At 36.0% G+C, this 27,887-nt stretch overlaps 1 protein-coding gene across 1 annotated transcript in view; it reads right to left on the reverse strand.

Annotated features, from left to right (window-relative positions):
- Positions 1-27,887, reverse strand: part of LOC150100631 (fibrillin-1-like) — a 1,594,375-nt gene that overhangs the window by 93,105 nt on the left and 1,473,383 nt on the right. Inside the window, exons 63-64 of the mRNA XM_090401848.1 lie at positions 25,657-25,782; positions 1,880-2,009 (exon numbers count right to left, since the gene is read on the reverse strand). Of these exons, the coding sequence (XP_090257974.1) occupies positions 1,880-2,009; positions 25,657-25,782 (256 nt within the window). The remainder of the gene's footprint in view (positions 1-1,879; positions 2,010-25,656; positions 25,783-27,887) is intronic.

Consider the following 27,887-nt stretch of genomic DNA (forward strand, 5'->3'; position numbering starts at 1 on the left):
GCCATTGTATATGGCACCTTGATTAGGCCTCATATGGATTATTGTGCACAGATTTGATCACTGGGTTTTCATGGTGACGAGGATATGTTAGAAAGAGTTCAGAGAAAATTTACAAAGGTGGTCTGTGGCCTTTCAAATATGGAGTATGACAACAGATTAAGAGAATGTAAATTGCAAAGCCCTGTAAATAGGAGGAGGGGGGGGGGGAGATATGATTGAAACATATAAGTTAGTCAGGGTTTGTTATCAGGTACATATGGAAGAAATTTTTCATAGAATGGGAGAAGGGGAGTAGAACAAGAGATCATCCCAGGAAACTGTATAAGGAGGGTGTGAGAAGAGGAGTGAGCAGTAGGTTCTTTACACGGAGAGCAGTTGGTGAGTGGAATGCAGTGCCTGAGTATGTTGTGAATATAGACACTTTGAATCAGTTTAAGGTATGAGTCTCTGATTCCAAGGAGGTCAGATGTTAATAATATAATAATAATAAAAAACAGTGTGAGATAAGACTTACTCATGATTTTAAGTTTCCGAGAAATATATAGCTAACTCTTTGGAGGTTGAACACACAAAATTGACAATTGCACATTTCTCAACTCTCGCTAGACTGTAAAAAGATGGGTCAAACCTAAAATTATTTATCTTTGGGAGAGGGGAATTTTAATATATTACTTTTCAAAATTTCATAAATTTAAAAAATTCAACCATCCATTATTCATGTACTACCAAATCTTTTTCCACATACCACAGGTTGAGAAATCCTGACCTAGACCATCCTGAGCTTTCCTTGCCTCTGTTAATTTTCCTATTTTGGACAAACAGGATGAACCACCAATATCTGCCTGCAGGAACATAGAAACTATGTCCAAATACAAATTCCCAGAATCAATAAGGTAGAACCTTCCCATTATACAGAAACATATACCTCAAGAAATTGTTGCTAGATGGAAGTGGAGTGTGTGATGAAAGCAAAAGATCTGAAATAAGAAGTAAAGAGAAACATCAGGAGAGTAGTATTGAAGAGACTGAAGTGATTGGCAATGGAAACAGTAAATTGTGAGAGATGAAGAGAGAATGGGGAGTGAGAGAAGCTCGGATGGACAGGGAAACATGGCATAGGGAGAATAGATGTTAGGAGTAGTAGTAGTGAATGTGTGTATGGGGATGATTAGCATAGAAATGGAACAGATCGGGATGTGAGTGGGATACTTGAGACTGAGTGAATATATGTAGTGCATAGTAATTAAGGTGATTGGGCAAGTGCAGGTGTGGTAGAAAAATCACAACCAATATGTGGTTAATAACAAATGGCTTAGATCCAATTCCATTAGCCATACCATGCTTCAGCTGTCAGTGGTGCAAATTTTGATTAAATGTATTATCTTATGAAGTAATTTTAAGTGTGAGACTGATGCCCTGCTTATTGGAAGCTTGAAAAAGTTCCATGTCTGTTTGCTAAGAGCAGAGTTTCCAGATTGCGTAAAAAAATAAAAATAATAATAAAAATTGGAAAAAAAATACTTAGCTCACTCATAGATTACTATGGGTGGACTAAAGATTTCTTTAATATACTATAGGTTTATAACCTTTGGTGAGTGGGAGTCATATATAAAAAATTATCTAATATAAGATATTATCATATGTAATGTCAGATATGATAGTCTGACATAAGATATCATCTCATCTTTCGATAATAATTAAACTTCTTGTTTACAAGAGTTATAGTTCTTGTCTTTTTCCATTAAACAACAGCATGAATAATAATTTCAGATATACTAAAATCTTGATTATTATTATATCCAGAAACAGCAGCAAAAATTTAAACAGAAATAAATAGATTAATAATTTTTTGGAAATAGTCATAATTTATGTTAATTACCCTTGTCCGATTCTTTGATAACCATCAGGACAACCACAAGTAAATCCGTTTGGACCAGTGGGAGTACAGCCAAAGGCACAAGGACTGCTTTGACATCCTCCTCCAATTCCATTACTTAGTGTATCCACTTCTAAAAAAAATAAAATAACATTCAGTTTGTATTATTTCTGAATTTTGTATATAAAGAATGTTTTTTGCTTGTTTTTATTATGCTGCATAATCATGTAGTAAGCTCCATACAGTATACACAGATATATCTATATGTTTGTCATGAACACTACATTTCATGTTCTTATTATTTTTCCATAATAACTCTTTTTCCTGAATCACACAAACTGACAAACAAACAACAGCAAAACAACAATAATAATAAAAATAATAATTGAGCATTGCAACATTGAATAAATATTCCTAACTCTTTCTAATTCCTATCCATACTGCCTATTTGATCAATTTAATACCAGTATGAAAAAATAATGACCTCAATGTTGATCACTGTTTATTCAAAATTTTTTTATTGCTGAATTGATTTCCTGCACTAACAAGGGAAGTTTCAACAACTCACTAAAATTCTAAAATACAGAAGTAGACATTGTAAAGAGAAGACAATATGCAAAAAAATTATCTGCTGAAATAAACTACAAGCACGTCTCACTCCAGAGATGAGTGACCTATGTCATGTCACTCATCTCTGGATAAACATCATGGAAAAATTTGGTGAGAATCAGGTGGTCACTCTTGATGTCTCCAAGGCTTTTGACATGGTCTGGCATAGGGGTCTATTAAATACGCCCCCAATCATTTGGCTTATCCTGTGACTTCTGCAGATGGATTTCCGCTTTCTACTATGGCTAATGTTCATCTGAACTGGCATTAATAATTCCTCTGTTAAATCCATCAAAACACATGCAGTAACCACTCAACATCCCTTTCATAGTTCAACTCCAAAACCCATAGAACAGATTTCTCTTTCTCCTTGTTTATCCCCTCTATTGCTGTCCTCTCTCTCTCTCTCTCTCTATCTGAAACAGATTCATTTAGGATAATTCTTTTCCAAAGTTTTGAAGAAATGTGATTTCTGTCATATTACCACATCCTTGGTGTACCATGATGTGGATGATAATTTAATATTTTGAAGTGCAATATATATATATATATATATGCCTGCGATGTGTAAGTTTAGAGGGAAATAAGAAAAGCAAGAAAATGTGATATTCTGATGGATTGAAGGCTTATTGAATGAGGGTAGGGACTGAGGAGTAAATGATATTAAATAATGGATAGAAGGCAGTGAGGAGTATAAGACAGTGAGCAGTAATAGGCAGAAGAGTGAACAACGGATTGTAGTATTAGTAAAAAAGAGCATGACTGACAGTAAGAAAGAGAGGGTAACTATCACTAAGAAAAATAACATGACTGTTGCAAGATAAGCGAGTGTGACTTCTGGAAAGAAAAGGATTACAAGTGCCAGTAAGCAAGGTAATGTAGGTGTAGTGAATGCAACTAATAGTGTAATATTTGAAAATGCAGTTGGTAAAGGTGAGAAATGAGATGAAGTGTATGCAGCATGAAATTAGATGACTGGTGGATATAAAGGGGGAGAGTATAAAAGACTTCAGCAAAAAATAGCCACAAGAAAGAGAAAACAAACAACTCAAGAGTGGTGCTTTATGGAGATTTTATTATGAGCAAGTATGCAATGTTTATTTTTCATAAGGAATGATTAACAGGGTGACTGATGCTTGGGATGAGGATTACATGAGCAAGAAAGATGCCAGTTGTAAGAATGAATGATTTTGCTGGACAGAAGGAGACCATGAGGATGGATATCAGGAGATTAGTGAAGAGAGAGTGAAGGATAAATAGTGTGGTAAAAAAAAAATGGTCAGTATCAGAGGAAAGATAGTGTGTTGACCAGTATAATAGTGAGAACTGAGATACAAAGATCATGAATGGTATACTGGTAGAGCTCTGGAAAGAGAGCTCTGTATCAGAGGGATGAATTATATTTGAATAGATTATTTGGTGTGAGCTAATTACAGAGGCTGTTGCAGGAGGGAAATGTAATGAAAGAAGTAAACAAGAAATGTGAGAAGTAAGAGAGGATATGAAAGAACAGGATAATGAGATACCTTCCAAATGGATACAGGTTAGAGATGAGAATGAGGAATGAGAATAAAGACAAATGAGAGGAAAGAGTGGGTGTGAACAAGGAGACACAGCATAAGGAGACTGGATGCAGGAAGTGTTGTGAATGTGTATGCTTAATCAATTAAGAATAGATTGACCTGAGATGCAAGGAGAGTAGTTGTATATGGAGAAAAATATGAGAGATAAAGATATAGAAGAGAAGCAAAAGCATTGGTTGGTTGGTTTATTGGTAGAAGGACAGCAAAGGTCATACCGTGCTATAAGATAGCAAAGATTAAGAAATACACAAGGTATTAATAATCAGTGAGAGATAAATTAATAAATAATATGTATATACAAAAATTAAGTTTAGAAAATGAAGTATTACATACAAATAAAATTTATAATCAAATGTGTTTGTATAAATTAATTCTTTGTAAAAAGTTAAAAAAATCATGTAATTTTTCTGAGTGACAACATCTCCCTGAGTGTATATGGCTAAATAGGTAAAAGTAGTATTCCTCTCTCATGCAAAGAACTGACACTCCACCATAATGTGACAAATGGTGAGACAAGTGTTTCACACATATGTAGGTAATCAGCCCTCAGTAAATAAGAATGTGTGAGATGACTGTGACCTGTGTGCGAAGCCTAGTAAGAATAAATTCATCACTTTTGTTTTTATGTTGATAGACTGTCAGTGCTTGATTTCAGACTCCATATTATGTAATTTGTTTGTCAGTGCTTCTTGCCATGATGACTGCCACTGGGCAATTAGCTATGATCTTATAAACTGTCTGTAGTCTCTATATGGTGCTGTCAAACAGTACATGGTATCAGCTGATCTAGAAGCTGCATCAGCTGTCTCATTTCCCTTAATTCTAATGTGGCTGGGCATCTAGCACAACCAAATATCAAAATTAAGGGTCTTCATTTTGTACAACAGGTATAACACCTCACACAACACTGGATGAAGATAATACACAGGAGAGGAGATAGGCTATAAAGAACTCAATAAGTCTGTATAAATTACAGATTCTTGATAGTGGTTTTCTTTTATATGCACAAGTGTGAGCTGAATGGCAAACAAGTCTGCTGTATAATTACTGAAGTCAAATGAGATCTGGTTGGAGATAGTAATGTCATAAAATACAGAGTACAGCCAACAGAGGTGTCAATTCTTGAACAAACCAGTATACACGGGCAAGAAACCAGAATGGACCGTCTTATGTGCATTAAACACTTGCAGATAGAAAAATGACAGAGTATGAGACTTCTGTAGTTGATGAAGCAAAACGCTGCAGGATGGAGTGTAAACCTACCATTGAGGGATGCTGTTATGTTTGGTGCAGGCAATGTTGTCATATTCATGCATAGTCTCTTTAACAAGCATACCAAAAGGATGAATGGCACTCTGATGTGTGTGTGATATTGAGCTTCCCAATTCTGAGAAAAGAGACTAGTCCATTGCTCTTGATGCTCTGGAAGAGACTTTTTTTTTTTACAGCATAATTAACAGACAACTGTTTTTGTCTAAGTGACAGAGCCAGTTCTTTTGCTTTAACATAAAGGCTTTAAGTGGGTGTACACAAAAGGCACCAATAGGATCTATCCATTGCAGGTTGTTCTGCCTTGAAGAACCATAGACTTGAGAGCCATAATCCAGCTTTGAATGTATAAATGCATGATAAAGACAAGGCAATGAAGATTCATCTGTACCCCCCATTCAGCAGAAGATAAAGTTTGAAGGAAATTAAATGCTCTCTTGCACTTTTCTCTTAGTTGACAAATGTGTGTGCAAGGAATGTAATTTGCCTATCAAAGATGAGTTCCAAGAACTTGGCTTCTTTTGCTACTGGAATAACGGTTTGTCCCATTCTTAATTCAGAATCTGGTGAAAAGTGTGTTTTCGAGAGAAATGTACACAGTCACTTTTTTCTGCTGGCAACTTGAACCCCTTACTAGAGAGGTATGATTGCTTGCTTGCGGTAGTTGTCTTTTGATTACCTTCATGTTATGACAGTGACAGTGAATTGTGAGGTCATCAACATATAAAGCAGGGGTGTCCAACCTTTTAGCTTCCCTGGGCCACATTGGAAGAAGACGAGTTGTTTTGGGCCACACATAAAATACACTAACACTAACAATAGCTGATGAGCAAAAAAACGTAGAATTTATAGTTAACATATTTAAATAATTTAAACTTAATTAATTCATGAATTTTTTATTATAAAAGTAAAAGACAGGACAGCAACATGAAATTAGTGAGATGTTTGACATTGTTTTTGAGACATTAATGCTTCGATATTTGGTTCGATGGAAGTAGTTGCAATTCTCAGCGAGTTCTCAAGGTGCTCATCAGATATTTTGGTTCTAGTTTTATTCTTTGTGTGCTTCATCCTTGAAAATAGCTACTCACAAATGTAGGTGCTTCCAAATAGCAATGACACATGAATAAGGCATGATTGTGAAGTGAGGGATATTTTTCTCTGGGAAGATATATCTTATAGAAGTCCAGTAAAGAGACATGATCAAATTTTTCTTTGAGTTGAATGTCAGATTGTAGCTCTATGCATTCCATTTGAAAATTGGCAGGTAATATGTTTATGTCGACTGAAAATAGAGTCACAAATATACCAAAAGATTGATGATTTTTCCGGAAATTTTGAAACCTGTTCTCAAATTCCTGTATCAAATCGAAAAGCAAGGCTGCATATTTTTCGTTGTTCACAGGCCCGTGTTTAGCCAACGTGTCAAAATGCATAAAATTGTTTGCCATAATTTGAGATTGCCATAGTTTCAGTTTCATTTCGAACAGCGTTATAGTTTTGTGAAACATTGTATCGATCAGTTGGTTTTCACCTTGAAGACGCATGTTTAACTCATTTAAATGAGCGGTCAAGTCTACTAAAAATGCCAAATCTGTGAGCTAGTTTTCATCGTCAAGTTCTGGCACAAATTTTGTTTTTGATTCCACAAACGACTTCATTTCATTTCGCAAATCATAAAATCTTTTCAACATTTTACCTCGACTTAGCCATCTTACTTCCAAAAAGTAAATGATGTCCCCCCATCCATAATCAGCATCCATAAATTTAAGGAATTCCTGGAATTGGCAATGATTCAATCCCTTGGCCCTTATGAAATTTACAGCCTTGATAACAATATGCATGATGTTATCCATCTTTAAAGCTTTTGCGCATAAATTTTCTTGGTGTACTATGCAGTGACATTTCATCATATTTCAACGATCTATTGTTAGTATTCTAGCTTGTATATTTTTTAAACTGTTCTTGTAATACCACCGACGATGGTCTGCTATTTCCAGACCGAAATATTTGGTTAAATAAATATCTTTCTTGTGATTACGTGATTATATCATTCATTTCATCATACGTAAATTTTGGGAGGCAATTGCATCGTCTTCTATTAATTTTACAAGTCCATCTCTTTTACCTATCATCGCCGGGGTACCATCAGTAGCTATACCAGATATGTTCACAATGGACAAAGAAAATCGCTTTAATGTATTTTTCACTGCTTCATATAAATCTATTGATTTAGATGTGTCTTTTAATGGCACTAAAGAAGCCATTTCTTCAGTGATATTATATTTGTCATCAATACCTCTAATAAAAATTGCCAATTGAGCTGTCTTAGTAGCATCAGTACTTTCGTCTATCGCCAAAGCATAAAATTTAAAATTAGCAACTCTACTCTCCAAAACTTTTTTGATAGATTTTCCTATTTCATCAATTCGCCCGGCTATAGTCTGGTGAGACAAACTGATTTTAGAAAAATCCCCTTTTTTATCAGGGCAAATTATATCTGTCACAGTTTCCATACATTGCTTAATAAACTCACCATTGGCATACGGTTTTGATTTTTTTGCTATCAGGTTTGCAACCACATAACTAGCTTTTACAATAGAATTTGTTTCAGTTGTTATTTTTTAAAAAAAACTTTGTTCAGATGATAGACTTTTTTTTTCAGTTCCACTATTTTGTCTTTACGACACATTCCTTGATACACACTAAATTTCGCAGCATGTTTTTGCATGTAATGTGTTTTCAAATTGTAGTCTTTGAAAACTGGCACAAATTCCCTACAAATTAAGCAGATTGCCTTAGTATTTGCCTCGACAAAAAAGTAGTCATCTGTCCACTTTTCGTTGAACAATCTTCCTTCTTCAATATTTTTTTTTTTTTTGATTCAGTTTTCTTTGGAGATGCTGTGGAAGCCATGCTGGAATTTAAAAAAAAAAAAAGATTGAAAATTAGAAAGCAAGGTTTAATAATCACCAAATCGGCAAATTTTTACTAATAAAAAAATTACTCGCCAAATTGCCACAAACACACGTAACATCTGCACCTTTCTTTGTTGTCAACTCGACTGTTTACAAGTGCACATTGAAAGCTGTACCAGCATACCCATGGCGCACACATAGAGAGACATCTATTGCGTGGTAAAAGTAGGAAGCAAGAGCTCTAGCGCACCGTTTATTATGTCGAGAAGTAACTACTCGCATGGGCGGCAATTTTGAATAAATACAATTATTTCAGAATGATTTTATGAATCTCTCATTACTAAAGAACGTGTTAAATTCAAAATTTCATCACTTATAAATTAATAGCATGTTAAAATTGTATTTGTAGTATTATTAATGGTATTTTTAGTCGCAATCTCAAAGTTTGTAAGTTTACGATTTTTTGTTGGGCTGCATTCATAGCCGTCCTGGGCCGCATACGGCCCGCAGGTTGGACAAACTGGATATAAAGCATTGCTTACAATGGGAGGAAGCTGTGCAGTGATCGAATTAATTCTGATAGCAAGAAGCATTAAACTTAAGACAGAGCCTTGAGCAACACCTTGTTCTTGATGATATGGCTGAGATAGGGTAATTCCCACTCTGACCTGGAAAGCTTGCCTTGACAGAAAGTTTTTAATAAATACAGGAAGGTGTCCCCTGTGACCTAGGTTATAGAGGTCTTTTAATATGCCATATCTCCAAGCCATATTATGCTGCGTCATAAGCATTTTCCATGTCAATGAACACTGAAACCAGATGGTCTTGCTTCAGGAATACATCTCTTATACAAGTTTGTAAATAGACCAAATGGTCCAAAGTTGCACAATTGTGTATGAAAACCACACTGCATGTTGGAGAAAAGATTGTTGCTTTCTAAATACCAGAAAAGTCTGGCATTAAACATTTTCTCCAATATCTTACAAAGGCAGCTGGTCAGAGCAGTAGGTCAATAATAGAAAGAATATAGAAAGATAAGCAAAGAAAAAGAGGAAGATTGAAAAGGGCCAGCACCATCACTGGGAGGTCCCCTCCACCACAACAAAAGCTTCACATGGAGGGGATAGAAGAAATGTCAGGTGTGAAGATAGCAACAGCTGAGAGATAGTATGGATAGGACTGCTTATAAAGCCTAGCATAGGTTTGCTAAAGGGAATTTTGATCAATTTGCTTATATTTTATAACAGGGATGTCAAATGCATTCAACAAGGAAAATGCATTTGACAAAATTTCAATATACAAGGAATTAGTATATTGAAATTTTGCAAAAAAAAAAAAAAAGCCTTAAATTGGGATGGATTAGATAATATATTAGTGAATTGTATCCCACCCTCTTAATTATTCTAATGAAGTAGTGTAGCCCCACTGCAATACTTTTAGTCAGGTCGAGTATGAGTTGAGCAGTGTGAAAGAAGAGATTAAGCAACTGAAAATGCTGAATGCAAAGCAAATCAGAGTAGGCATGAGAGAGAGTTATGTAAATGAGAGAAGAGGAGAACAAGTAAAAGAAAGGGAATCAGAAAAATGCGAGAAAGTGCCGTAAGCAGCGATGGAGAGATGACAGGACAACAGATATGTAGGGGAACAAAGAAAGAAAGTGTTAGAGGAGAGAGAGAGAGAGAGAGAGAGAGAGAGAGTGATGGATACAGGTCAGCAAGGTAGAAACAGAGTGGTAAGAGATGTGATGTATGGAGACTCAATGATCCGTACTGTGCAAGATAGAAATGTGTGAGGAGTGTTTGCCTAGAGGAATGATAAAAAATGTGGCTATGGCAATTAAGCAAGGTGAAAGGGTGGATGAGATAATGGTGATTGCGGACACGAATGACTTGAGAGGCAGTGTGAATTGGGTGGCAAGATCTGTTGAGTGGTACTTCTAATTTTTTAGAAAATAACAACGTAAACCAAATTAATAATTATAAAAACTTTAATTAATAACTACCTATATTTCATCAATGTTACATTGCCATCTTCAGGGATCACAAAACAATGATATGTGCACGCAAGCACTCACACTAAGCAAATGAGGCTGAAGAAAGGCAAGATGTCGGTCCTAAATTAGGTTGTCTTGGCTGTTGGGCTGATGACTTTAGAATGTATGTATGTTTCCCAAATTTGGGGCAGTCTCATGCATCAAAATTTGTTGAGGTTTGGGAAGTTTTTCAGAGTTGAGGCTGATTCAAGGAATAATCTTTCATACTTGTACTTGCTGCAGTGTAATAATGAGTGCCTGCATGCACATATCATTATTTTGTGATCCCTGAAGATTGCAATGAAACATTGCAGAAATATAGGTAGTTATTAATTAAAAGTTTTATAATTAAAATTTTTGTTTATGTTGTCATTTCCTAAAAAATTAGAAGTATGTCTAACTAACATATAAGCTTATCTACACAAATGTTGAGAAGTAGTTACAGGGTTGACACTGGGGAGTTCTTTTTTTGATTTAACAAGAGAAAGGAGTGAGGATAAGGGACCATCCCTAGAAGATATGAAAAGAAGTTGTGAGCAAGAGGTGATGAGCAGTTTCTCTGCTTAGAGTGTGGTTGAACAGTGGAATGCATTGCCTGATAAAGTGGTGAGAGCACAAACAGTCAATTAATTCAAGGAGTGGTATGACAGACGTTGTGTTTTCTAGGATGGGCCTCCCACAATGAGTCTTGTGACTCTGTGGAGGCCTGAATCATAACAACAATAATATCATCTACTACAGTGGTTTTTCCATATTTAGGCTTTTGATCATTTTTTTTATGACTGAAGTATTAATATAGTCCTATTTGTATTCCTCTGGAATATTTTCTACTACTATTCTCTCACTGCTTGTTTCATTTAAGTCTTTCAAAGTAATTACTCCTTATATCTAAAATAATTTTATCTTAAGTTTTCATGTCGCCTTACCTTTTTCATCTTTGATTCCTTTTACAGTATCTAAGCTTTTTCAATGACTCCAAAACATTTTGCCACTTTCCTGATATTTATCTTCTGTATTCTTACCAAAGTTCTTCCATGACTTTTGTTTAGCTGCTTTTTCATATAGCTTAGCTCTGATTTTTTGCTGTATTCTTTTAGGACATCTGCTGACTTATTTGCTCTCTCTCCTTTTCCAGGACTGCTTCTGCCAAGGTGTTCTTATTTTCTGTTCTTGCAGACAACTTGATGTATATCTCTCTCTCCAGATGAACCAGTCAATGTGTTCTTCCGAATTTGCTGCATAGACTCTAAGATTTGGTTCTTATTTTTGACCTCTTTCATTTTTTTCTTGAATAATATTTGTATAGTGGAGTCTACAGTTTACCTGAAAAAATGCTTGACTTTCGTTTGTTCTTAAAACTTTCTTATGTATCGTTCTTTTTGATGTAACATCCATTTTTATCCAACTTAAAACTAAGTGATGTTTACTTTCAATTTCAAATTTGTACAGCATGATGATATCATTATCAATAACAGCATAGGCAATGAGGATTTTCTTCTTCTTCTTATTATTATTCAGGCCTCCATGGAGTCAAAACACTCATCTCAGGAAACAAAGTATATCAAGACTCATCATGGGAGGTTCCTCCTAGGAAACACAAAGTCTACATTTAAGGACTAAATGTGTCTCACTACTCTATCAGGCAATGCATTCCACGGTTCAACCACATTCCATGCAAAGAAACCATTCCTCACCCTCTTGCTCACAGCTTCTTTTCGTAATTTCCAGGGATGGCCCCTTGTTATCACTTCTTCCCGCTGTTCAACCAAACGAAAGAACTCACCAGTGTCAACTCAGTAACCACCTCTCAATAGTTTAAAAGTCTCAATCATATCACCTCTTCTAACCACCAAACTCTGCAGTCCGCATTCCCTCAGCCAATCCTCATAACTAACATTATAAAGTCCTGAAACCATCTTTGTTATCTGCCTTTGCACCCTTTCCACAGTTTATTTATCCCCTTAAAATCCTGGGGACAAAATCTGAGAACAACAGTCTAAGTGTGGTCTGATCAGGGTCTTATACAACGGAATGGTAACTCTTTTACCTCGGCAGGTCAGCATCCTTCTAATTATTGCAGAAATCCTCTGTGTTCCCTAAATTTCATGTTTCTATCAATCATCAACCCCAGATCTCTTGTCCTTCCTGTGTCCTCCAGTACAGCTCCTCCAATAGAGTATGCAGCCTCCCATCAATGTGTATCAAACCTCAAGCCCTTCACTGATACCCCTAGTAATTTGCCCATTTGTCTAGCTTATTTAAATCCTCTTGCAGGGCTACCACATCTGCACTATTACTAATAACCCTTCCCAACTTTGCATCATCTGCAAACAACTGAATATCCCCTTGAATTCCACAGACAATGTCCTTGATATAAAGGTTAAACAATATAGGTCCCAGTACTGAGCCCTGTGGGACCCCACTTGTAACCTCTGCCTCCCTGAAAATGCCCCACCTCTGATACCTATAGGACAGCCAATCCTGAATGCAAATGACCAAACTGACATCCAACCCATGTGCTGCAACTTAAATATCAGTTTATCATGTAGCACCCTGTCAAATGCCTTCGCTAAGTCCAAGAAAATGGCAGTATATGCTTTTCCCTCATCTACTGCTCTTGTAACTTTATTATAAAAGGCAAACATATTACTATGACTTGGAAATTTTAAAGAGATTATATTGGTCACAAACAAACGTCAGTATGTGTAAATGGAGAGGAAACAGGAGACTTCCTGGTAGAGAAAGGAGTTAGACAAGGATGCAAGTTATCACCATTATTGTTTAACCTTTATAGTGAACAGATGCTTAGAGAGATGCATGAGGATGTAGAAGAAGGAATAAAAATAAATGGAATAATCATTAATAACTTAAGATATGCGGATGATGTAGTGGTGATGGCAGAAAGTGAAAATAGATTACAACAAATTGTTCAAAAAATTGAAAACTTTTGTAAAGAACACGGACTAAGGATTAACACAAAGAAGACCAAGATAATGATAATGAGCAGAAAAATAGGAGACAATGTAAAGATAAGAAGTGGAGGAAAGATTTTAGAAGACGTGGACAGATTTCAATATTTAGGTAGCTGGATCTTAGAGAAAGGAACTTAGTAGTTGGACATTAGAAATAGAATCGGCAAAGCTAAATCGGCATTTATGGAAATGAAGAGAATTTTAATAAATAAATAAATAAATTAATTAATTTTAATAAATCACTGATGACGCAAAGTTGGGTAGGGCAATAGTGAATGAGTGAATGCAGAAGATGTCAAAATCTTGCAAGACGACTTGCATAGATTGGAGTTCTGGGCTAAAGAGAATAGATGTCAATTTAATGTGATAAAATATAAGGTTATGCATTTTGGGATGAAAAGATTAGCAGCAGTATACCACATTGGTGGAACTGTACTCCAGGAGATTGATGAGGCCAGGGACTTGGGAGTGTTGGTGGATAGGGAGATGAAGTTTAGGGGGCACATTGCAAAAGTGGCTAAATCAGCTCATCAACTCACTTGGTTGTTGAAAAATACTTTGACGAGCAGAGACAAGCAAGTTATTGTACCTCTGTAACAAGCCTTGATAAGACCTCATCTCGACTACTGCGCCCAGATTTGGTCACCTAGGTTTCTTCTTGATAGGGAGGAGGTTGGGAGGCTCCAGAGGCGAGTGACCAAGATGATAGCAGGTCTATGGAATGAACCTTATGAAAACAGGTTGAAGATTTGTGGGTTGCAGAAATTAGTTGATAGGCGGAAAAGGGGAGATATGATTGAGACATTCAAATTGCTAAAGGGTTTCTATAGGATTAATTCAGAGGATAGTTTTGAGATCAGGACTGGTGGTGGAAGAACTAGGGGACACCTATGGAAGCTGGGCAAGCATGTGGTTAGCAAGGGTATTAGATCTGGGTTCTTTACTTTTAGAGTGATAAATGAGTGGAATAAGCTGCCAGAGTCTGATGTGGGTGCTATGACGGTGAGTGAGTTCAAGGCAAGGTATGATAGATACTGTGGGAATGTCGTATAGTTGTCTGGTCATGATGTTTAGGGACACCCTCAATGAGTCTAAGGATTCCCTGGAGTCGCCCGTAAAAGTAATAATAATAATAATAATAACAAACAAGCTCTCAGGGGACCCTGTAAAACCCCTAGAGAGCGCGTCCCCTGGGTGGCGGATAGGGGAGCCCACCATGTATGTGTGTGTGTATGTGTGTGTACATGTGCGTGCGTGTGTGTATATATATATATATATGGTGGGGTGGTCCGAATATACTGAATAAGGACTCGTGGACCAACAGAGCCATAAGGGACAATCATCTTGATTGTAAGGGAAGCGGCACTCCCATGGACCCCTAGCTGGATCTATCCTCTCCTTCTTCTACTTCGAGGAAGATCCACTTACTTTAATCTTTCCTATAAGGCGTTATCAGCCAACTCTTCTAACTTTATGACCCTTATGCTATTAGAGAACTCGAGGGCTATGGGGTCTTTTCATTTCTGGCCTTACAACTATGCCCTCTCTATAAACCTAACTATAATTCTTCTATAATCTACTCTCCCCCTTCAATATACCCTATTCCTCCTATGGGTTTAAATTCGGAAGAAGGCTAGTTCAGAAGCCTTAAGGTAGCAGCCCTACCACTGAACTATTCCATCGTCAGGCTAGTCCCCTGACACGGAGAACATAATCCTACTTGTAAGCTGACAGAAAAAGATAATTAAAAAGATTTGCTGAGAGGGATGTCCCCTCTCAGCAACTCTTTTTAATATCTACTTAAATGAAATAATAATAAAATGGAGTAAAAATTTACACCAAGGAATTAAACTTTCACCTACAGTTAACTTAAACACTCTCCTCTTTGCAGACGACCAAATAATAATTACAAATTCTGAAGATAACTTACAGAAAGCTATTTTAGATCTAAATGAGATATCCAAAGATTATGGTATGATAATATCAACAGAAAAATTAAAAACTATGGCCTTTAAAGGACAAGATCTTGCAAGAACTAAAATAGTAATAGATAACAAGATCTTAGAACAGGTGAATTCATTTAACCACCTAGGATGTATGATCACATATGAAAATGAAAAAGATATAAACGTAAAAATTGCAAAATATTTAAAAATAACAGGTGTAATTAACTCTATATTTAAACCAAACCTAGTTCAAAAACAAACCAGGCTAAAAGTAAACAATACATTAGCCTTACCGGTCATAATGTATGGAAGGCGAAATCTGGACAATAAAACAAAAAGACAAACAAAGATTAACAACAGCAGAAATTAAGTTTATGAGAAAAACTGCAAAGTATACCCTATTTGATCACAAAAGAAACGAAGATATTATGAAAGAATTAAACCAAGAACCAGTAATAGAAAAAATTAAAAAATATAAACATAAATGGATGGAACACGTTCAAAGAATGAAAACAGAAAGATTACCAAAACAAGCCTTAAAGTACAAGCCATTAGGAAAAAGAAAACTAGGACGTCCTCTTAAACGATTCAACGATGACTTCTAAGTCCGGAACAGGCCATGCTAGGCCTAAATCCTTGATACGTATGATGGTGATGATAAATAATAAACAAGAATATTAAAATAGATGTTAGAGTTGGAATAGATAAAGCAACATTTTGGAGTATTGCAAGTTACAGAAGTGAGTATTGAACATTCAGAAAGAGAGATATGGAAAGAATTAATGCATTGGAAATGTGGTTTTATAGAAAGATGGAAAAGATTAGCTATATATAGAGAATATCAAATCAAGAAGTTTTAAGAAGAGTTGGGATGGAAAGAACACTTCTCAAGAATATTATGCAAAGAAAGACCAGATTTGCAGGACATCTTCTGAGAGGTTCTTCGGGACATCTGACAAGGACTATATTACAAGGGAAAGTTGAGGGGAAGAGAAGACGTGGAAGACCAACTAGAGAGTGGTTCAATGATATCGTGGAATGGACAGGTTTAAGAATGACGGAGGCGACAGACAGAGAGAAATGGAAAAGAGCTACTCATCTGCTGCAACCCTCTTGCTAGAGGATGCTACTGGACAATGACGATGAGCATATTACTAAAACAAGAGCACCCCTTAACAAATCCATGTTGACTCTCACAGATAACATTAACCTCATCTGCCCAATGCTGTATATGGTCCCTCACTAATTTCTCCAAGATCTTAACAACTATTGATGACACACAAAGTAGCCTATAATTAGCCTATAAATAAAATGAAACTTCCCGAAGTTGATGTCTAAGACTATTATAATCACCTGCCTTATAATTCCACATATGTTCCCGTCTCTTTGATACTCCTGCATGTCTATTCATCTTCCAAGTCAAAACCACATGGTCACTCTCTCCAACTGGTGGGAGAGATGTCATCTAAGTTATTATCAACTCTTCTGATGCTATGACCAAATCCAAAACTCTTGAGCCTCTTGTTCCCTCTATTATAGGTTGCCTAAGACATTTGTCCCTCAAGAATTCTAGAAATTCCACTCGCTTATTGCTACATGCATCTTCCTCTCCCCAATTTATACTGCTGTAGTTAAAATCTCCCATAACAATCATTCTTCTTGCACTTGCTAAGTTCAACTGTCTAAACATCTCCTGATCCTCACCCCTCTGTACTCCTTGCCCATCTCTATCTCACACCATATGCTTTCAAAATCATTAGTGTCACTGCCTTCCAAAGCCTCCACTCTTAGAGGACATAAGTCATCACTTATCATAAGCAGTACTCCACCACCACGCTTTCCCTTCCTATCATGCTGAAAAATGCTGTACCCTGCTACTTCTATTCCTGTTATTATATCCTCCTGTTAACCACGTCTCAGCGATCCCAATAATCTTTGATCAGACTGATGCTATCAGCACCACCAATTCCTCTTCTTTATTTCGAATACTCCTGACATTAGTATAAAGCATAAAAATGCCACTGTTTCTATACCCAGCATTATCCCCTCTAGACTCCACTGGGCTCAGCGTTACCTGATGGATACGTGGGAGAAGGGGGACAACCTTGGGCATTCTAGTTTCCCTGCATCGACACACCAACTCATTCAGAACAGCAATCACTCCAGATGCCTACGTCCTTCCTCATTCAAATGCAAGCTGTCTCTCGCATACAATTCCTTTCTGTCCTCAAATGCTCTGCAAGCATCCACATATTCCAATCCTCTCTTCTGGCACATTCTAGCTATTATGTTATTTAAATCTAACCTATTTCTTTTGTCTTCTGATCATGTGCACTTATGCACATCTTTATGCTGGAACATTATTCTATTAATGACTAATCCATATTCTGAAGAGAAATCCATCAGGTACTAATCATCATTATTTACCTTGCCCATTCTCCAAATTTTCCCCAAAACTTTTGTATATATGCCTGGTGGGATTCATTTCCAACAAGGACCACTTTTTCATTTTCTTTGTCAGCTGCCTGCTCTAATGACTCCTAAAAAGACTTCTTCCACTTCTTCCTTAGGGGAAACCTTGTTTGGAACCATAGACACAAATAAGTTTCATTGTCCATTTCTTCATTTTTAAATTTGACTACATAACTCTACTTGAAGTAGCCTTCAAATGAATAAGTTTATATTCATATTTGGTGCTGAATCTTATTGCTTCCCCTTCTTTAACTTGGCGTTTATGCCCAAATATAATATCCTGTATTTATCATTTTGTAAGAGCTAGTTGTGTTTCCATGTGGTATTTTTCCAGTTCTTCTTCAAGTTTGATTTCCTTTCCAGTTTTACTCCTTATGTTGATGATTGCTATCTTCAATTCTTTTGATGTGTTTGTTCCAGCAACATTTCATTATTTGCCCTAGTTCAATGATGAAAACAGCAGGAGCCTTGTTTATCCTAGTGACACCCCCAGTCAGTAAGAAATCTTATAATGTTGTGCTATCAATGTCAACAAATTCATTTAATGATTAATATCAATGAACGAATGAATTTTTGGGGTTATCAATTTTTGTTGATTGTGGATATTTGAAGTGCATTTTTTCTCCTTTGTGCTTAATGAACTTTATTCAAATACTATTTTTATGAATTAAACATTACAAATTGTTTATTATTATTATTCAGGCCTCCATGGAGTCAAAAGACTCATTATGGGAGGTCCTTTCTAATAAACACAAGTCTATCAAGACTCATCGAGGGAGGTCACTCCTAGGAAACACAAAGTCTATCATACCACTCCTTAAACGCATTGACTGTTCTCGATCTCACCACTCCATCAGGCAATGCATTCCATGGTTCAACCACCCTCCATGCAAAGAAATCACTCCTCACCCTCTTTCTCACAGTTTCCTTTCGTAACTTCCAGGGATGGTCCCTTGTCATGACTCCTTCCTGCTGTTCAACCAAGTGAAGGAACTTCCCAGTGTCAACCCTGTAACCACCTCTCAACAGTTTAAAAGTCTCTATCATATCGCCTCTCCTTCTTCTATCCACCAAACTCTGCAGTCTACACTCTTTCAGTCGATCCTCATAACTAACATTGTACAGTCCTGACACCAACTTTGTTATTTGCCTTTGTACCCTTTCCACAGTTAATTAATCCCCTTGAAATCCTGGGGACCAGATCTGAGAACAATAGCCTAAGTGGTCAGATCAGAGTCTTATACAACAGAATGATAACTGTTTTATCTCTGCAGGTCAGTGTCCTTCTCATTATTGCAGCAATCCTCTGTGTTACCTTCACTACCTTCGCAATATGTCCCCTAAATTTCAGTTCTCTATCAATCATCAACCCCAGATCTCTTATCTCCTCTACTTCCTCCAGTTTAACTCCTCCCATAGAGTATGCAGCGTCCCATCGATGTGTCCCAAACCTCAAGACCTTACATTTTGCTGCATTAAACTGAAACTCCCATTCATTTGCCCATCTGTCTAGCTTATTCAAATCCTCTTGCAGGGCTATCACATCTGCACTATTACTAATAGCCCTTCCCAACTTCACATCATCCGCAAACAACTGAATATCCCCTTGCAATCCACGGACAATGTCATTGATATAAAGGTTAAACAATATAGGTCCCAGCACTGAGCCCTGTGGAACACCACTTGTAACCTTCTGCCTCTTTTATACTGCTTCACCATACACAACTCTCTGATACCTATCGGACAGCCAATCCTGAATCCAGTTGACCAATCTGACATCCAGACCCATGTGCTGCAACTTGAATATCAGCTTATCATGTGGCACCCTGTCAAATGCCTTTGCTAAGTCTAGGAAAATGGCAGTATATGCCCTTCCCTCATCTAATGCTCTTGTAACTTTATCATAAAAGGCTAGCATATTGCTAAAAAAAACGCGCTGCTTCACAAATTCATGTTGACTCTCACATATAACATTACCGTCATCTGCCCAATGCTGTATATGGTCCCTCACCACTTTCTCCAAGATCTTACTAACAACTGGTGACACACAAACTGGCCTACAATTAGACACTTCTAGTCTGCTACTGCCCTTTAATTATAACATAATTAAATTTAATTTATTATTTAATCATAATCCTAATTAGAAATAATTTATGGAATGTGTACACTTTCTTGGAGGCATCTTTGTGACCTGCACTCATGGAGAAATCCTGAGTGAAACACAGGGCCATCAAGGTAATCAAGGTATGGTACACTTTCTGCATTTTTCTTTATAGTAATTAGAGAAAACATTTTTTACACATATCATTAAATTTATAATTAGACAATGCAAGAACTGTATATGCTTTATGGTTACAATCAGTACTTCAGCAGGAAAATCTGAACTTTTCCTACATTCCAAAATCACTCCTTACAAGTCAACACGTTATCAAACCATATTATTACACCTCTGCTTGCAGCAACTTTGCATCTGGCAGTTAGAAATGTCTGTGTAAAATGTAGGAAATGGGAAGAGCTCAGTAACAGATATCAGCATTGATTTAAGTGGTTGCGGTAGTTGTGTGTCAGAAACAAGTCAATGCAGGCACAGAGAGATAAATAGCATAATTGAGGTTAAGGAAGATACTGTGATGTGGAAATTAATACTGCATCAGAGAGTATAGTAGATTTAGAGGATGGTAATGATTGGATGGGTGAATGTTGAACAAGAATAGGTTGCTTGGAGAGAGAGAGAGATTCAAGAGAGTTTAGATCGAAAATGATTGAAGGTTTTGGATTAATCATTAAAATTTAATTATTTAATTTTAATGATTAATCCAAAATCATCAAAGAGATGATTTTGGATTAATGATGTTTGGGATGATGTCTTTGCTGATTGGAATAATTAATGTGAGCAACTCGATGTCTTCTTACAAAAAATAAATAACCATCATAGAATCAATTTTCACTATGGAACTTGAATCAAATTGAACTATTTCTTTCCTTTATGTTCAATAAAAAGAGATTTGGATGGTTCCTTAACAACATCTGTGTTTAGCAAACCTTCCTTTTCAGGTAGATATATCAATCGGACTTCAGTTCACAATCCCTCACAAAATTACGGCATTATTAAATGCCTTTTTTCCAGAATTCATATTATCTGTTCTACTTCAAAAAGAAAGTTTTACAATTAAAGAAACTGCCATTCTCAATGGTTACAGCTCCCAAACAGTAGAGAAAGTTATTAACCATTTTTCTCCAGCCTCTATTAGAAGAGAAGACTCACACAGAATCCTGATCCTATACATTAGAGCATTTCAGAGAACTTTTTTTTGCACCATAAAGAGGTTTATTTTCACAACTTTCAAGCCTATAAATTCAATTAGATTTACAATATCATCTCCAAAAGATAAAAGTCCATCTCTAATGCAGCCTGGAGTTTATTCAGTCCCAGGCAAATGCAAGTTTTTCTACTTTGGACAAACAGGCCAATCTGTTTCTATATGCCTTTCTGAACACCAATCCTACATTTCCTCCAAAAAACAGAACAAATTGGGTTCTAGCACAATATGGGATTATTAATACTAACACAGTATCCTTTGGAATGATGTCAAATTACTATATAGATGTTCACATAAATACAAACATCTCTTCAAAGAAAATTCGGAATTGCTTCAGCATTTCCCAAATCTTAAGCTTAAAGATGGACTCTCTCCATGCCAAAAATCTGGGAAATTATTATTAAGAACTATACTGTTGAATTATAGAAGTTTTTATTATGTGCACATATGTGTCAATTAAAAAAAAAAAAATGAAATGCATGCACACTTTGAATGATCTTAATAGTATTGGTTTTTACTTGGCTCTCTCTAAACTGTATACAAGACGAGATTCCCATATACCTTTTCTTTATAATTTTTTAATTTTCAACTGTATTACACTGATGGTGATCCATAATACATGGATAAAAAGAGTTGTAGTTAATTTATCTTAATTTAAAAAATTTTTAACTGTGTCTATGAGTAACTTTTTTAAGTGCCTCCATAGTGCAATTGGAAGAACGATGGTACATTGTGCCCTTCGATTGAAAAAGGCCTAAGTTTGATTTCTCGTCGTGATGGGAGGAATCTTTATATGGACTTTTCAATCGAAGGTGAGTTAGCCGATCTCATATGGAGGTAGCAGGGTTTTTTCTCCCGGAAACTCGGGTTTTTCATCCTGCATACAGACAAATCGGCCCTTCGGAACACACACAATTTACAGACAACAAATGCTAGTTGCGGTGGTGGGCGGTAGATGGTGTTAATGTGGATAATTGGTAGTAGAGGTTCAACAGAGAATTGTACAGTAGGTCTCCTCCTCCGATGAGTTTTTGGACTCCTTGGAGGTGTCGCGAATAATAATAACTTAGAATTTAATTAGAATAAAAAAATAATAAAATTCCTGGAACGGTCTCATACTATCATGTATATGGTGAGTCAGGAGAACTATGACATATCTATGGTCATTGCCTTGAGGCAATGACCATAGATATGTCATGGATTTGCCATAGATTTGATATTCAATGAATATCAAAACAATGAAGCCATTAGATGTTGAAAGTTTTTCTACTTGGTTACACTATAAATTAAAGATTCCAAGAAATTATATTCTTGGTTTAATCCTTTATCCAAGTGCAAGCAAACAAAGCTTGTGCGTGAAGTAACTTCATGACTGGGCAACTCATATATAGATTAGAAGAGAAGATACTAAGGCAAGTGACTTCACATCACTTGCCTTAGTATCCCATAATGCAAATCACATATCCTTGCAGACATGTATAATGCTATACATTATGTGAAAGGTCCTACCCAGACCAGTTTCACTATTTAAGTGAAGGGAAGTATCCAAAAACTCAGATAATTTCCCAGATTGCCCGAGTTTTTGGAGACTCTAAACTCAGGAAGTGTGAGTGACCAGAAGGATCATTTTATTCAGCAGTGGTTCCACTCACTGACAGGCATGGAGAGGAACCCTCAGCAGTGGATCTGCCCAATGGCAGGCTAATCCCACCACCTAGCAGAGCCATGAAATTAGCAATGACTCCACTCAGATAATACTGGCAAAAATCTGTCCCCGAGCAGAGATGCTCATATCTCAGCATGGCGATCACTTCTGAGCAAAAGTGCATCAGTGGAAGCCAGACCCAGAAGTGATACCAAGGTTAAAGTAATGCAGAAGTCATACTTCATTATACATCGAAGTGTGAAGCGACTTCACAACTAATGAAGTCAAAAAACGAGACTTTTTGTGGTTATCACACCATAGGTTCTTTAATTAATACATATATTAGTATAACTCTGTTAACTAGTTGGCGGGATTATAGTAATATATGTATTAATTAACTAATGAAGTCATTAGCCTCTATATATGAGTCACCCAGTCATGAGGTTACTTTATGTGCAAACATTATGCAAACAATGTGCAAACATTGTTTGCTTATACTTCAATAAAGGATTAAAACAAGAATGTAATTTCTTGGCATCTTTAATTTATAGTATAACCAAATGGAAAAACTTTCAACATTTATTGCTAATCCAGAGTATTTTAGTAATAATGGCAGTGACATGTATAAGAAGAGCTCCTGGAAGAGGATGACATCCTGACAGGAATAGAGATGGAAGGGTATGATGTGTTTCGTGAGGACAGAAGGGGTAAAAAGGGAGGGGAAGTGCTAATGATGATAGAGAAAGAGTTATGTCCATACAAAATAGAGATGCAAGAGGGAAATAGTGCCAGTGGTTTTGAGGAAGTATGGTGTGGGATAGAGGTGAATGGAATCAAATACTTGGCTGGATGTTGTTATAGACCAGGTAATGTGGATGGTGGTGATAATGAAAAGTACAACCAAATTAGCCAAGTAAATAAGAGTAGGGTGATCATTATGGGTGATTTTAATTCTAGCAATACAGACTGGAATGATGAGATAGCAACTGGAAGTAAAGAAAATGAGTTTCTTGAGTTTTTGAGGGATAACTACCTCAGACAGTATGTAACAGAGGGCACACGAGGATTGAGGGTCTTGGATTTGGTCATCTCATCAGAGGATGTAATTATAAATGAGGTGTCAAATCATCCACCAATTGGTGAGAGTGATCATGAGGTGATTACCTGGGTGGTTGCCAGCAGTGCGAGGACTCTGTGAGAAAAGGGGGTATGTGGAACTACAAGGGGGGTGATTATGAAGAGCTCAGAAGACAGCTTGCGGGTGTAGTGTGGAATGAAAAGTTAGCTGGAAAAAGAGATCAATGCAGCTCGGGTGATTTTCAAAAAACTGTTTAGTAGATGCATATGTTATGTTGATCTGTATACCATTCTTCAGCATGGTTAGGCCAGGGAAAGATAAACAGTGTTCATGAACTGGAAAGAATTTGGGAGAATAGAAAGAAATAGAGAGCTTTGATCCATCTGATCCAACAGTTTCATTTGGAGCAGTAGTTGATAAAGGAGAGGATGCAGAGTAAGTTTTTTTAATACAGGGAATAGAAGAAACAATCAACTCTGGAAATTGAGTAAGAGTCTGATCACCAAGGGTTTCCAGACAACATTTTTCACTTGGAGAGTGAGAGAGAGAGAGAGAGGTGAAGGACTTCAATGAGTATCCAGTCTTTTGTGAGTGTTGGTGAATATGCTCAAGGAGAGGTGTGATAACCATTTTGTGAATAGTTTGTGTGATCTTTTTCAATGAGTCTTTGGATTCTATGGACTGCCTGTGCAATAATTATCTTCGATAATACACAAATCACCAGACAGGGATCAGATCTCTCCCCTTGGAGTGATATATATTTACTTCTAGCCTTTCCTGGCATAAACATATTACATCAATAGCTTCCTCAGCCTCAAAAAATAAAAAAATAAATAAATAAAGCATATTTTCTCCTCAAGATACTACTTTTCATCCATCCAGCTAGCTGTAGAAATCCCAAATATTTATTCCTAATTGACTCTTTTGTTATGTATCACAATTTGCATACAGTCAGAAAATGATCCTTCATTTTAAATGTGAACTTTACTCAGTTGTCTTATGGCTTTTATTTTTGTGCATCTTGGAAATTCTGGCTGTATGCAATGTTAATTATGTTTAAGTTTTTCTTAGTGTCATTCCTTCCAGTGTGTAGTCACCTCTCAAAATAGTACATGTTGCTATAACAAATGCACCGAAAAATTCTAACTGAAGCCTAATACTATACTAACAGAAATTTGCTATATCAAACTCTTCATATGCACCATTCCTGTGGTCCCTATGACAATGTTATAGCAAGAATTGATAGTTTTCACAGTTAAGTTTAACTATTTAAACAAAACAGTTGCAATTTAATTATTTAGATAAAACACTATATTTAATAATGAAAATGACATAGATAAAAAAATAAACATATTGAAAAATAAGTGAATAATAACAACTAATAATTAATAATAATAACTTTAAATGGTAAATTCAAAATAGAAAATTATTTAAAATTCTATAGCTAAAACTAACTATCTTTATATTAATGTGTGGATCAGAAATATGAACTGTGAAGAAAAAAAAGATCATAATAAAATACAAATTGCCGGAATGAAATACCTAAGTCACTAGGATGTACAAGACCAGGTGAATGTTTATTTCTTATAGACCATATAAGAAATAAAGATATCAGAAGTGAGTTGAATGTATATACTCAAAATGATAAAACAGAGTCAATATGAAAAGAGTATGTTGAAAGGATGACAGCAGGAAGCTTACTTACTGAAAAAAGATTTATGATATTACCTTTCAAGAAAAGAGACTGTGGAAGATTGAAAGGAAGATAGAATAATCAATTGTGAAGCAATAGCAATGTTTATGCATGAAAGAAGAGGAAAGCAAAATATCGATGCTATGGACTCTCCATAGTTTATTATGTTAAGTGGATTCACTATAGTGGTGCTTGCTATAGTGAGAGTTCATTTTATTCAGCAATGTTAGATTTTTATCTTACCTATGCAAAGAAGTAATATACTATCAAAAGTATAACCAGGTGGACAGCCACAGGTATAACTACCAGGAGTATTGAGACAGCTTGCTGATCCACAAACTGAGGGACCATTTGCACATTCATTATCATCTATAAGAGACCAGAAGGGAAAAGGGAGAGAGAGAAAATATAATTCTTACAATATGACAATCAGCAAACTAAAGAGGTAAATTTGGAAATAAATTTAACACATAATTAATTTCTGAAAATAATAGCAGTAACGAATTAATTCATTAATCCATATAATTCTGATTTCTAAGTAAATGGCATAATTTTATTTATTTATTTTTTCATTAATTCTGAATTTTTGCATACAGATTTTTTTTTTTACTACATAGAATCAGTATTATTGCAGGCCCTAGATGAAATTGCAAGACCCACTGTGATGAGTGCATATCAGTCAACATAACATTCCATTTCACTTAATGTAAACTCATTCTACATCAAGTGCACTCACTATCTCTGAAAACATTTCATTCTTCTTCTCTATCTCACATAATTTTTATTGAAAACAAAATTGCATTCATATTTCTTCAATTTATTCTTCTAGTCAACATTTCCTGGTTTCTGGTACTATCTTAATAACTAATCTATGGATTTATAATATTTCTTCATTCTTCCTATGCCTGAATAAAGGTACAATTACACCCCAAGTTATGTAACAAGCAACTTACGTAAATTCGCAGTTACGTAATAAATCTACTAGCACGTATGAACATGTTTGCGGCTTTGCACAGGTGCATCTTTGACAGCCTTATTGCAGTACAGTAGTAGATGCCTTGCACGGTTAGCTCAGTCACTTGTTATCACTGCTAGTTTCATTTTTTTTTTTTAAGCCTTAAAATGGAATGCAAATGCAAAACTGAATGTGCTAGTAATAAACCTAAAAAACAAAGGTCTGCAATTACTTTAGAAGAAAAGTTGAAAATAATTTGTATGTATGAAGGTGGGAAAATTCTATCAACAATAGCTCAGGAAATTCAACTTATGTAAAATTCGAGTTAGGTAAAGGTTTATAGAATGCATTACTTACATAACTCGGGGTATAACTGTAATTCAGACTTGTCAGTGCTATTGCCTCATGATGATGATATTCCATGCTCCTTCCTATATTTTATTACTTTGTTTGGCAAAACATTTCACAAAGTTTAGTTTTGGCCAATAATGTGTATTTTTTATGTTTTTTTTTTTACCCCATAATCAGTAGGATAAAAAATGACAATGCTAACATTGTTGGTTTGTTTAATTGTTTTAAAATAAGTAGTTTTTAATTTGACAGAACAGATTAGGAGTAATATGTATAAAGTAGCAGGAATGGATGAATGAGTGGTTAATTTTTTTTTTTTTTTTTGCAGAGAGTTGATAATGGAGTGGAATACATTGTTGAAGCAGATGGTGAGTAGGCCAATGCTGAATGAGCTCAAGTTATGACAATCAGTGCAGTGCCAGTATGTGTTAGGCCTTCAGTGATGAGTAGTTGATTCAGTGATCTAAAATAAGAGCTCATTTTATATGCTCATAATAATAATAAGTGAAAATCAAACAAAGAAAACTGCATAAAGGTGTGCAAAAAAAGTAGTTTTTTGCATGAAGAGTCACTGTTTTGGAATTAAGCCAAAGTAACTAAGGCAGCTACGAGATGGTTTTTCTCTTCAGTTGTTTCCGACCCTAGGTGACTTTGTAGGCATTGCCCACAAAGTGTTCTTGGTGAAATGAAATTTTTTACAGGATAGTTCACCACTGATTTCCCCAACCCCCCAATTTTATCTGGGCTCGGGACGGCATATGACTGGGATGTATTCATGACTGTAATCCATGTGTGTTCACAGGATTGGTTTGCAGGTTTCCGAAAAAACTCTCCTACCTCCATATGAGGCCAGCTAACTTACCTTTCATTGACAGAGACCAGATAAAGGTTCCTCATGTCTGACGGGAATTGAACTCAGGTCTTTCCAACCAAAGGGTTTCGTCTATACTGACTGAGCTACGGAGGCTCATGAGACCACTATATTACGTCTATTAATTTGTGTGTTCTTTAATTATCCTGGTTTGTGAGAGGAAAATGGAAGATTTTTGGCTGTTAATTCTTGGAACAAGAAACCTGTGTTCCAAGGAACACAGGTTTCTTGTTGTTTTTCGAATGAAGAAGGGGAATGGAGTATAGAGTCATCAGCAAAACTATGGATAGTATTAGA

The sequence above is a fragment of the Typopeltis vanoorti genome, chromosome 12, assembly GCF_054136105.1.
Source record: "Typopeltis vanoorti isolate ZY-2024b chromosome 12, IOZ_Tvanoo_1.0, whole genome shotgun sequence".
Taxonomy (NCBI): Eukaryota; Metazoa; Arthropoda; class Arachnida; order Uropygi; family Thelyphonidae; genus Typopeltis; species Typopeltis vanoorti.